This window comes from Crocodylus siamensis, chromosome 2 (genome assembly GCF_052110815.1).
Source record: "Crocodylus siamensis isolate JL-2025a chromosome 2, ASM5211081v1, whole genome shotgun sequence".
NCBI classification, from domain to species: domain Eukaryota; kingdom Metazoa; phylum Chordata; order Crocodylia; family Crocodylidae; genus Crocodylus; species Crocodylus siamensis.
In genome coordinates this window covers 208,207,263-208,220,845 of record NC_143396.1, presented here as the reverse complement: position 1 = coordinate 208,220,845, position 13,583 = coordinate 208,207,263, and the positions used below count along the sequence as shown (strand labels likewise).

At 40.0% G+C, this 13,583-nt stretch overlaps 1 protein-coding gene across 4 annotated transcripts in view; it reads right to left on the bottom strand.

Annotated features, from left to right (window-relative positions):
• ANO1 (anoctamin 1) overlaps window positions 1-13,583 on the bottom strand; it is a 135,878-nt gene that overhangs the window by 63,777 nt on the left and 58,518 nt on the right. For 3 of the 4 annotated variants that reach the window (XM_090032895.1, XM_090032892.1, XM_090032894.1), the window contains exons 5-9: window positions 12,526-12,677; window positions 10,364-10,418; window positions 4,336-4,387; window positions 920-985; window positions 321-376 (exon numbers count right to left, since the gene is read on the bottom strand). In XM_090032895.1, the coding sequence (XP_089889021.1) occupies window positions 321-376; window positions 920-985; window positions 4,336-4,387; window positions 10,364-10,418; window positions 12,526-12,677 (381 nt within the window). The remainder of the gene's footprint in view (window positions 1-320; window positions 377-919; window positions 986-4,335; window positions 4,388-10,363; window positions 10,419-12,525; window positions 12,678-13,583) is intronic. The other variant, XM_090032893.1, reaches the window with a different exon arrangement.

The following is a 13,583-nucleotide window of genomic DNA, read 5'->3' as shown; positions in this document are numbered from 1 at the left end:
GTGCCAGAGTCCTTGAGAGCAGAAGGTCAAAAACTAAGAAAAACATTTAATTTACTGAGACACCAAAACAACTCTATTAATTTACTGTTAAAGCAGCATTTTTTGATGACCAAAGACACTCAGTTGTGAGGGAGTTACTAAAAGAAAATGCACAGTTGACAGAGGTTTATACATTATTGAAATTCATTGTAAAAGCAGAGGAGAAAATAAGTCTTTTGAAACACTAAAGATGTTTGAGATGGTGTCATTAATGCATAGCACATTAAGCATTTCTTGGTGTCAGATTGTAGACATGTAAAATATATTTCAAGATCACTTACATCATGCAAGGGATATGCTGCACTATAAACGCCATTGGCAAGCAAACTGGTGATCCCTTGAAAAACAAAGACATAATAACTATTTACAATTTCAAGTTTGGACAGTATCAAGTTAACATTCAGCCTTTCTGGAGCATTCCCTCAAAATAACAGTCATTTGGTTAGGTAATGAATCTTTTGCCACCACATTCCTCTCCATGTAAGTTTCATTTTTGAGCCCATAGATTATTAAACATAATTTATTTTATGAAATGGAAAACTGGAGACAGTAAGAGGAAGTCATATATATATATATATATATATATATATATATATATATATATATATATGAAGATCAAACACTCAAGGCCAATCACTTGAAATTAGGCATTACAAAAAATTACATTTTTCTGAAGAGTCAGTCTGATTTAAAAGGCAAGTCTGCAGATTTGAAAGTAGGTAAGCAAGAGGCTGGATCACAAGAAGACTATGGATGGAATTGATGGCATAAAGGAACACACATTCACACACATCATATGCACAAAGTTTTAAATTGAGATTTCAGATTGATCAGAGAAATTGTAGGGAAAGCCTTTGCAAAGACCTTGTGTAATACTTACCATATTTACCACATTTTCGTCTTTTATTTAAAAGTGCAGTTTCCTTCTTTCTTCCCTCTCCTTTCCCTGTTTACACATCCGTCTATTAGTTACATGCAAGAGCCTGAAAGCAATTAATGCTATATCTATAAAATGAATGTGGGCTGAGGGAATTCTGAGTTTTTATGTTCTGCTGTCTGAAGAGTGATCTCATTCTTTAACTTGGGGATAGAGTAAAAGAAGTAAGGACATACAACATATGCAACAGGTGAAGAATGCACTTAGAAATCTCATCTTGCTACAGAATTCCAAAGGACTGCTTAGCTGGACACACATCCATGGATGGTTAGTATACAATTCAATATATGGGCTTTTTTTTTTTTTTTTTTTTACAGCTGCTGACATTAATATAGCTACTTCCAAATATGGACAATCTACAAGACTCTGAATGGGTCATGTTACCTATGAAGATATATTTGTGATTTAGCAGAATCGCATATTGAATGTTGACTTAGACCTTTTCAGACCAGGCCCTCAGGTGATTTAACGTGATATAACTCCATTGGTTTCAATAAAATTAATTTGATTAAAATCTGGCCAATGTGTTTAAAAGGAATTTAAGAAAAGTACAAAACAAAACCAAAAAAAAAGATATATTTTCAGATGTTCTCAGGATATGTTGCATTTCAATCCACTTCTGACACCATAATATGGGACTCAGTATAAAGAAACATCGAGAATAATCCAACAACAGTTTTGGTGTAAAGGGTTTTTTAAGAGGAGCATTTCCAAATTTATTAGGGGCCCAATCCTTCAAGTTATTGGGTGCCTTTTGGAGGAGGGATTAAGTGCTCTTAACCCACCGAGAAATGCCTACAGTGCTGTAAGACTATTCTTTGGAAAATCCTACTGTATAACAATAAGAACTGCAGACAGAGGGCCTTTTCACACTTAATTTAGGTAGAAGTGGTAAGGTACATTTCCAGTTGTAACAACCATCTGCATATTGACTTTAAACGTTTTAATGTACCATTCACAATTTTACAGGCACACAGTATAAACAGCAGAAGTGTTTACACTGGAGTGCTCATTATATTGCTTTATATTTCCTGCTATGTAGCAAAGTCCTTGAGGAAGCACTTTCAAAATGTTCTATATCCCCATCAGTATTCATTCAAATCTGATTCAAACATTTGTTTAGGTCAGATGGAGCTATGTTGATTAAACCTACTGAAGATCTAGTCACAAAAGCTTTTTGAAGAGGGCATAAACTGTAATCTTTCCATGCCCACATCTGATAGAGGTTGTAGAAGAAAAGGTCCCTTTTCTTCACCTTTTCTGAAGGGACCATTAATGTTGTTCCCATTTTAGACTAGGAAGGCATGTAAGCAACTAATTCCAAGATAAGATTCCACATCATGTGGTGTGATGTTCCACTACCCAGAATGCTAGTACATTTTTTCTTCTGTGAAACTGGTCTAGCAGCAGCTTGTCAAAATAGATCCTGGCAATCTCTCCTGGAAACAGAAGTTCTGCCAGTTCATCAACTAAGTAAACTTAAGGTATATACACTCTGGTTACACTGATAGTTAGACTGGACTTTAAGATCATCCTCATGCCTGTGGACCATCTATACTGTAAACCACTATGCTTTACCCCTTGTGTCAGTCTAGGCTGTCTCTTGAAGGCATGACATAGATTGTGATCCTGCATTTCTCCTAGATCACCCTTTCTGCACTGCATTTGGAACTTATCTGTGTGCTGCAGGCCTCAAGATTAAGATGTCTCCTGCCAGCAATCTCACAATTCCCTGTTACTGGCTTCTAGCTCATCTGCACCCCATTTCTTTCTTTATAATCCAGAAGGAAAGACAAGTCTGTAGTATAACTGGGAAGCCACTCTGGGCACCAGCTTCGAAGGGGATAAAAAGGGAGGGAAAAATTGCTGCTGCTGCATCTGTACAATCACACAGGTGGCAGGCACAGTGACAACTGAAAGTCGCTGCTTCCCCACTGTGCCACAGCTGTCCTGGGTGCTGTCCTGCATCATTCTGCCTCTAAGACAAGTAGTCCATTGACCAGTACCTAAAATGGCTTTGCTCTGCAAATATGCAACACAAGTGTGTACAGGTTTGGTATGGGTTATATCTTTGGTATGGGTTATATCTAAGCTGGCTGAGGATGATCTTAAGGTCTATTCTCAGAAATCAGTGTAGACAAATCTATAAGAACTCACTAATTGTTAACTGTATCATGCTGCTTGAACTGAAAAGTCAGAATATGAAAAACATTTCTGGCTTAATCATTCCTCTGTTATTTGATAGATTTCTTAACAGCTTATATGTCAACATTTGAACAGAGCTACCTGTAATTCAAGTTCAGGTTTAACTGCTTGTGGACAAATTAATGATTTAAACAACTGCCAGCAGCCATTGAACCTTCCCCCCACCCCCACGCTTTTCCTTTTGGCTCTTCCCCTCCCTGCCCCCCACATCCCCTTTCTGTGGAATGTCAGTTATGGGGCACAATTGGATTTGAAGAATTGAGCCTTTTACCATATATGATTTGGCTTACTATGAGTTATTTATTAATTTCAGTCCCAGAGCTGAGTGGATTGTTACATGTCATAGTCTGTGTTGAACAGATTCTTAAGAAACTGAATGGTGAATATGGTCAGCAGATCTTTACTAGGACGGTCTATTTTCTCTTTTATTTTATTTTCTGTTTCTTGATTGTTGTTGGATCCACACTTCTGAAAGCTGAAATCCTACAACCCTGGGCAGGCCCACTCCAATGCCTGGATTCTCTGCTGAGTGGCACTGACTGGCATTCTTGGCTAAACCATGATGGTGCTGGAAACTTCTCAAATGCAGAGCTACCAGGTAGTAACAATTTAAGGTCACTACTGAAATGGGATGGATTAATTTGGCCAGATCTAGATTCTGATTCCGATTCCTGATCCTGCAATTGTTTACATCCATGGCAACACCAGACAAGCTAGCTCAGGTACTGGAAGCAGTACAGTCACATTAACAGAATGGTCTGGCCAGAAAAATCTGCTCTGCTTCTCAGATGGGCTAAGTGATTGCATTATGTGGCTACACTGCTTCCAGTTTGTGAGATAGATAACTCATTCAAAGCTAATCTCCATATCTGCATGGTACTACATACTGCTTTATGCTGCTGTTCAGTCCTTTTTCAGACTTCAGATTGTCTGATAGAATGAATCTCAGTTTACAATGAAATTCAAGATCTATTTGTAACAACAGATCTATACCTTCACAGATGACAAATTTTCCAGCTTAAAACTATTATACAAAGATGAAGCAAAATGTAGGTGGGGGGATAAAATCTAAACCATGCCTTCCTTTCCAGTTTTGCAAGCATTTATGATATCTGAAAATGAAGTTGACCTCAGACCTAGATATTGTTCCTTACCCATGCTGTATTTGGCTTTGGTACATGTTGTTCTTTTCAGGATTTCATAAACCTGTATTAGCAAAATGGAAGGAGGAAAAATGTTATTTTAAGTATATTGTCAGTGAAAGTGAATAGCAAGATCTTTATCAGAGAACAATTCAAATACAAATACTGGGACCTCTGAACTGTAGATTAATTCAGTACTCTTTTATAAAATTGTGGGTATTGAGGAAATTAGACTATTTTATTTCTATGTCCAGTATCTGTAAGGAGAGAAACTTAACTAAACTGCCAATTAATAAGATACAAGATTTTGATTTGCTTGGGGAAGTGGGTTAAATGTATCTATTTATTATTATAGTACTACTATTTATAGACACTTTAGGAAATGTAGATCCCAGGATAAAAGCATATTTCTACAAATAGCTTGTACTCTAAATTGTCCTATCAGGCCAGCTGGTATAAATTGGCTTAGCTCTACTGACATTAAACAAAGCCATGCAGTTTTCACCCAAGTATTTATTTATTTTGAACAACTCTTGTATATTCCAACAGAGGGCCTGAGCAGATGAACATCACCCTATGTTGACCTGGGAAAGAGAAGTACTCTCATGCCACTCTGCACACCGGAGGGTACAGGACAAATTACACATCATAAAAATGAGCAAGTGAGCTGTATGAGACTCACTACTTTTACTCCTGTCTGGCCAAGAGAACACAAGAATAATACAGCAAGAGGATTAAAAGGGACACTGAGGGTCATCAAGTTCAACCCCTTACATGAAAGCAGGAAATAAAAGTGTGTTTTTGAAGGTGCATAGCTCCATAGTTTAATCTTGAGTACTGGCATGTAATCTCAGCTCCCTCCCCCACCTCACAACCTCTCTCTCCATTTTGGACTAAATAGGCAGGAGATACTCAGGGGGCTGTTGCTTCTAAATATGCTGCCGATTCATTTTCATAACTTGCTTGTGCAGCCACAGTTCTAAATCTTATTGGCTCAAAGGTCTAACATAAAGTCGAGAGAGTGGTTTCAGAACTGCAGCGATCAAGGAATCTACCATACAAACCCTGATGCAGCAAAAAGAAGCTCTGAGGTTTATTTAGTGCCATGGAGTGCTAGATGCCTCAATAGGTGTTGGCGCTGTAAAGGATAGCTCTTTTTCTAGTGACATTCAAAGGGTTCATTTGGAATGTTGTTCCTTCGATGTACATATATGAACCTAAATCTTCTAGATCGGGGTGGGCAATTATTTTGGCTGGAGGGCTGCTTAATGAATTTTGGTGAGCTGTTGAGGGCTGCAAGGATAGCCCTGCCCCTTGACAGTAGCCCCGCCCCCTGGTTGCCATCTTGGGACAAGAAATCCCACCTCTAGCCCCTGACCTTTGGAAGTCCCTCCCCTTGCCCCAGAAGTTCTCCTTTGGGAAGGGAGGGTGCTGCCATCTTGAAACTGGAAAAGCACCAAATTATATACTAAAAAAAATATAACATTTCCTATAATTTATTTTAATTTTATTTAAAAAAAAAAAACTGTCCTGGTTTATGTGTGTTTGCACAGTATATCTAGAGCAATTGCATAATAGCTCAAAATACAGTCTTTCTCTTGTATATTGTGTGTGAGGGGTAAGGGGACGTATGTGTGGGGTGTGTGGTTGGAGAGTGGGTGTATGTGTGTGTGTGGTGGGAGGGTGGATGTGGGGTATGTGGTTGGGGAGGGGGACTGTGCGAGGGTGTGGAGTTAAGGTTGGTGGAGTGGAAGTGTGTGGGAGGGTGTGGGTGTTTGGGGGAATGGTGGGGGTGCATGTGTATGCATGTATGTGGGTGTGGGTGGGTCCTCGGAGTTTCTGGAGTGTGCCAGTCCCTGGAGCTGCATGTGGTGGCAGTGAGCAAGGTCAGCCCCACCTGGCCCTACAGTGCACAACTCCCTGGGCTCCCACCCTAGTCCCTGGCCACAGATGGTGGCAGTGGGTAGGGCCAGCCCCACTGAGCCCTGAGCTATGAAGCCAGTGGTGAAGGTCATGGGACTCAGCTGGGGTGGCAGGGAGAGGGGTGGAGGCAGCCCAGCTCCCCACCATTCCCCATGACTTGTGCATAGCAGTGAGCTGGGCCAGACTGCCAGCTCCATCATGTGGGGCTCTCCCCAGAGGCACAGAGCTCAGACAGACTGCATGCAAGTTTTGTGCAATAGAGCCAGATGGACCCTGTGCCTAGACTCCACACTCATGATGCCCCACCTTGGGTCCCCACTAGTCCTGGGGGACTGGTGCAGGCCCTGCGCTCCCACCACTGCCACTTTCCTTACTGCCACTGCTGCCCTTCACCTACTGCTTCCCTACTCTCCCTCCCACATGCCTGCCCACCATTGCTGCTGCTGCTTCCCACCCACCACTGCTACTCCCCCTGCCTACCCTCCCTGCCTGCCTGCCTGCCCACCCACTTCTCTAGCTCCAGCTCACCCTGGCCAGCACTACGTGCCATGGAACTGACCTGGCCTAGTGTGGGTCCCATGATGTGGGCTGATCATGGCAGTTTCTGCCCCCGCTTCCTTGCTGGGCACCACCAACTCCATGCCACATGGCGCAGTGTGAATCCAGCCCAACTTGGCCTGGCAAGATCCCATGGCATGGACTGATTAAGGTTATCACCCCCCTCTCCCTCCATCCGATGTTATCTGAGTTTCCACTCAGATGGAGGGAGGGCTGGGAAACAGTCAAAAGGTCACCACGCCAGAAGCCACAGAGCCTTCCGATTGGGGGCTGGTGGTAGGGAGGCTTGGGGGTGGAGTGGGGTGGGGCAGGGCCAGGTGGTCCTGCCACCAGTTCCTCCTAGGTCCTGCTGCTGTTGGCACCTTGTTATATTTAACAGGCAGCCATGGACAGATAATTAATTTTCTAAATTTTTAGGGGCCCTGCAGGCTGGAAAGAATGGCCTGGCAGACCAGATCTGACCCATGGACTGTATTTTGCCCACCCCTGGTCTAGAACCTCACCTCATAATCATGCTTGCAATATCTGTGTGAGGTAAGAAAGCATTTTCTTCATTTTACAGACAGATAATTGTGCAAGGATAGTTTATATAACCTGCCCAGGTCATCAAGGAAAACTTTAGTTGAACTGGGAACTGAGTCAGGGTTTACTGAATTCCAGTCTAGTTCTCTATTCATGAGAGAACTCTTCCATCAATAGGTCTGCCTTAAATGTTATTCCCTAGTTCGGGTGAAGTGAAGTCCTGTTATAGAAATAATTTTAATTATGTAATATATATTTTAGGAATAAATGAAAAGTTCTGTGTCTTGCTTTCTGGATGTCAAACAATGCTTGGGAGTGACAGAATTCCTATTCATTGAGCAGTTGGTGGAAGGGTCAATATTTATACTATGATTCAAAAACACATATTGAAAGATTAGAAAGATGACTTCAAGAAACAATGATAAAGACTGAAGTACATAAAGCACAAAAGGGAACCATTTGATCTACCTTATATTACAAGGTCACTTTCAGAGATTTTAAACACACAGGCCTATCACCATACTATCTGTTTTACTTCGGTATGTAACAGAATTGATTTTTTTCATGTCTTAAGCTATTAAACAGTGAGCTACCTCTTTCTGCCCCAAACCCTGAGCTATCATCTCTTTTTGTTCCATCTTCCCTTTCCCTTTTTTCGGTCTGTGTGGTCTTCTCATTCTTTTGCTCCTTCTCTTTTAACTGTGATTCCCTTTTTGCACATCCTGCGCCCTTAATCCTCCCTTTCTTCCTTTTTTAAATTGGGCTGGCTTTAAGTGACATTGACACTTCAGTGAAGTGAAGTGACATTGACATGGCCATGTGACATTGACATGGACAAGAATTTCCTTCCTAGTGCACAGATGTGTGAGACCTGCCAAACTAGTGCTGGGGAGACCAGACAGGTTATATTAGAAGATGAACGAGGGAAAATGGGAGTGGGAAGTAGACCAAGTGTCAGAGAAAATAGTCTCCTATTATTATTCTTGTTACAGTAACAGCTAGGATTTCCAGGTGGGACTGACAGTCCATTATTGTGATGAACTGAACTTTGGTAGTGCTCAGGACCCTTAAGACCATGAGAAATGCCACTGTGTTTGGTGCTGTGCAAACATAACCACTTGCTCCAAAGACCATGTAAATGAAGTAAACCAGACAAAGGACAAAACTGGTCATAAAGTCAGCAAGACCTAGAACAATTTTCTCATACTCACACTAAAGGCTGTCAGGAGAGCTGGGAATACAAGTCATGCTTCCTGATTCTGACTGCACTGTCCTTGAGACAATGTGGAGGCTTACTGCCCTTTATTTAATAATTTGGTTGTTAGGCTGCAATGCTTTCAGGTCAGACTCTGCACTTTTTGCACATTGCCATGTACATCCACTGTACAAAATAAGTCACAACAACAGCTCCCCATCTCACTACTCAACAGTCAGTGTTTGGCACCATTCTTCCAAAACACAGCCATAAAAAGAGATTTTAACAACTGTCTGACTTTACTCTGTTTATAATTTTCTATTTCTCTGCAGCCACACTGAATGTATGTTGACACAGAGAAAAGCTGCATTATGCCAACTATACCTAAGTAAATAGGGTTATGCTTTGATTTGTTACTTGGCACACACACAAAGGAGAGTACTTTTGTGAAGCAGCCTTAAGAAGACTTTAATGTTTAATGTAACTGTAGTTACAAGGATGAAATACTGGCAGAAAACAATGGAATGCAATGCAAATGTCTTTGATTAGAATTTTAGGCTAATTTGGTATTATACCCAGTTGATGTACTGGCATACAGACACACACGCACATGCACACACACACAGAATGGTATTTTTAATGGCTTGTGTGGCAGCTTTTCTACATGCATAGCATTCAGTCCTGCAGTAGAGTTTCAGGGTTGTGTATTAAAATCCTGTATAAGCTTCATGTGAAACTGTGTTGCCAAGCAGACAGGACACCAAATATGAAGGTAGGAAGTATTCATGTGTCACTATGTCCAGATTCATTGTGTACCTTTGTGAAATCCTCTCTTTTCCTAATTGCCTCAGCTCCACCATCTGTAAAATGGGGATAATGATACTTACCCTCCTTTAAAACAACATAATGGGGAAAATGTATATAATTGCTAAACAGTATTCTTAGGGCACCTCTACACACGATTGCCAGCTATGCTGCCATAGCAACGCGCTCCCCGGGTATAGCGCACCGCTAAGGTAACGTAGCAGCGAAATCTACCCATGCACTGCATGCACGGTGCTGTAACTGCTTGTACTGCATCATTCTTTAGTACTTCCAAAAGGAAGCACTAAAGCATGTCAGTGTAACAACATCACTATACAGTGATGTGTAGAAACACCCTTAGAGTTCTTTAGTCTACCACAGTGCAGACTAATAACCACATCAGCAGCAAATGCCACGTGTTAATGTAACAAAGAAGAATGGTCACTGTGACTAAAATACAGCGAGTGTTCTTTCTGTCGAGATTCTTTAATATAAGTTTTGTTGTTATTTTGAAACAATTTTTAAAAGCCAAGAGTTTTTAACCCTACTTCCTATCTGAATGCTGCTTTAAAAATAATCACCACTGCTAATAAGACACAGCTATTATACATCATCTTTCACTGGTGCTTTACAAGCATTTTCTGAAAGGGGTAGGGGTCAGCATTATTTTACAAGAGGGAAAAGCAAGGCAATGAGGGGCAAAATGACTTGTCAGCAATGGCAAGACTAGAACCTTAGTCCTATGAGTCCCATTCCAATGCTTGGTTCACTAGCTTAAGCTACCCCGCAGAATCACCGAGATTCTAACAGAATAAAATGAAAATATTGTGCAAGAAAAGACATGCTGTTCATATCAAACAGCATTTACCATTCAGCATTAGAGCAGAAATACTTGATCCTGTTATTTAAATAATTGCTCACAAGGACAATTAATAGCATTATTAATAAGAGTTTGGACTAATGCTACTAGATGAGCAATTAACACAAGATTAGAATGGTAATATCCTGCTGTACATGACTTAAAAATGCAATACTTACAATCGTGCTCCTAGTTTTGCTATCAAAAAAGGAATCTTTGTCAGACAAGTCAAACCTGTTAAAACATTAGAAAGGAGAACAACAAAATAAATATTGCTTGTTAGGTAATTTTCTTCAGTTGACGACTCCTTCAACATTTTCATTTTTCTGGTTTGTGATAGTAGTTGCACTTAGCTCACACTAACTAAATATAAAAAAATATTCATCTAAAATTTTTTTAAATTAATTAAACTTTTTAAAGGGAATCGCCATCCCAAATGTCTTTGGTTGTGGCAGGCTTGACAGTAGTTTTATGAAGACTTTAGATTATACATTGTATAAAATGGTTTGAGTAGCGATGATCCTGCCTCAGGCAGGAGGTTGGACTAGATGACCTCTGGAGGTTCCTTCCAGTCCTACTTCTCTATGATTTCTATGATGAATTCCTCAGTCTAAAAAGTGCTTGGCAACATTTATTTGACTGTATTTATGTCACAGACTTTTAAGGAAAGAAACTATTTGGCCATCTACTCTGACCTCCTGCATAACTCTGGTTTAGCATTTCAGCCAGTCATTTTTGCACCTAGCCATAACTGCTTTGGAAGCGCTCTTAGCTGGGCTTTGCCTCCTTTATTTAGTAATTACCTAGATGGTCAAACTGAAAAACCCCAAGATTGGGCTGGTAGAAAAGTACTTCTCAACCGGCATGCAAGTTGGAAATTGGATGTCCAGCTATCAGATTATTTTATTAACTGAACATCCCTCATACAATGAATTGACATATTGGGGTAATTTTTACAAATGTAGGGACAAGTTGAACGTGACACATACACTGTTATTAAAAATTAAAATATGTCAATTTTTTCCCTCATAACAACCTAGCATGAAGCTCCCTTTTGGTATATTACAGCTAGGAATCTACTCAAATTGCAGCTTTGTGATTGCCATTTTTTAGTTTCCATGAAAATCTCAATCACCATGAAAAAAATGGCACTGACCATGATTTTCCAGGAAAACCAAAACCCCCAACTTAACGAAAATAAAATGCTGGCTTCCAGTGGGAGTTAGTGGTTCTGGCTGCTATTGCAGCCCAGGCTCACAGCTGGCCTGGGAGGGGAAGTTGCCAGCTGGCAGAGTGGCACAAAGGGCAGCTGTCAAGATGGTAGCTACCCCCCTCAACCCTCTCTGCTAATCAGTGCCTTCCATGTGGCCTCGCCCCTCAGCAACCAGCAGTCAAAATGACAGCCACCCCCTCATCTTCCCGGGGCCTCTCCACCAATCAGAGTTGAGGGGAGGGGCCACTGTGAAATGACCCAAAATTGACTTTTCAGTCTGTGACTAAGCTGTGAAAATTGCTTTCTCTTGCTGTGATTTAGGTATGTCCCCAATTATAGCCATAAAAATGAAAATAAACATGTACATGGTGCTAAGTTTTAGATGGCTGTGTATGTGGGAGAGGGGCAGTGCAGGAAGAATATATAGGTGTAAACTAAGGCCATGTTATCTTAAATCTCTCTGGACATCAGAGAAAGAGGTCCTGTAAAGTCATCTCAACACAGAAATTATTCTGCCATATTCTTCCTCTTGTATTTTTCCTTACTTGCATCCATACACAATTCCAATTATTCTAAAGATCTCATAATAAGCCCAAACTTAAGCCTGCTCCTATTGAAATGAATGACAAAACTCCCACTGATTTCAGATCTTGCCCTTTCCTTATAGATTGTATGAACATGAATTACCTACCCATATAATATTAATAGGTGAATCAATTAAATTAATCAACCCACATTCCTGTCTACAAATCTTTCTGAATATTTAGTTTTTGTATTGAAAAGAATCATGGTAAAACGATAAGTGCTACAGTATAAATGTATCTTTATAGTCTAAAAGGCAGATTTGTTACTCTGTTCAAAAGTTTTATCAAATACATGATGACAGCTAAAATGAGCTCAAATATCACAGAATGGTCTTTTTTTTTAGAACCTATTCCTGCACTGTGAACTAAATTAATGTTAACTTATTGAAAAAGAAAAAAAAAAAATCTTAATTTTAATAAGTATTACTGCAGATTTCCAGGGGGTGACATTTTTTTCATTAATCTTTCCATGCTTCAAGATGTATTAAAAAGTTGGAATCTGTTGACATAAAAAATGGTATGTTTGGATGAAGCTTTCACTTACAAATGCTGTTTCTCCCGGGAGAATGGGTAGGAGAGGCGTTTCATTGTCTGTGGTTTGTGTTCTGCTACTTTTGGTTGGATGGGTTCTGTTATTTTTTGAATCACAGAATTAATTTTTTTCAAAAGACCATGGGCCTGATTGATTTGATACACCTAAGCAGAAAAAGAGAGAAACATACAATTAAAACTTTACTACTTTCAAGTTATTCACAAAAAATGGTGAAATATAAGGAATAAAACTATCATTTTCATCTTCTGAAGCAGAGGAATCTGCTATGGCTCTCTACCTTCTTGGATACAGAATGGTAAACTTGAGGGAAACTCGAAGTTCATTTATTCTTTAGAAGAAAATCTTGCTTCTTTGCAATTCTAAGTAATTTGTTTTATTAGAGGGAAAACCACAAAGTTTCTCTATGGACACTATTGCAAATTAAAGGTAAAAGTTATTTCTGTGGCCTCTGTAACCTTCTTAGTGGGACAGGAGAAAGTCCTGGAGGATCCACAGACTATTCCTAATAACTGCTGAATGGATTTCCTTTCTGAGCTCCATGAGGTATAGGAAGACTTGCATGAGAATGTCTTGTAGGGATTTCTGGCACCCTACATCATTTGTAGAAAAGAACTAGTTTTACGTATATTCTTCACCAAGACAATTTGGGTCTACCACTATTCTGTGGTACCAGAGATACTGGAAATGCTTTAAAAGCTAAATAAGAAAGGCAAACTTCAAAATCTGAGCCCCACAGTTATTCCTTGAATCTAATCTCTCAAGTAGAAGGTGACCAAATGAATGGGTTTGGTTTGAGCTGATTTCTAGGCACAACTGGGTAAAAGTTCATTTCTCCTTTCTACTGGACTATGACTGAAAGATGAGAAATCTGTGTGCATCTTTCCCCCTCTCCCCCTGGCCACTATTCAATGAAAAACTCTTTCCCATGTGGTACCATAGCTTTTAATATCAAGGGGCAAAACAGGTTTTTGTTTAAAATTGGAAATATAATTAAAGCAAATCATGTGTTAAGTGAGTTAAGAATGGCTCCTAATACATATTTCAAACCA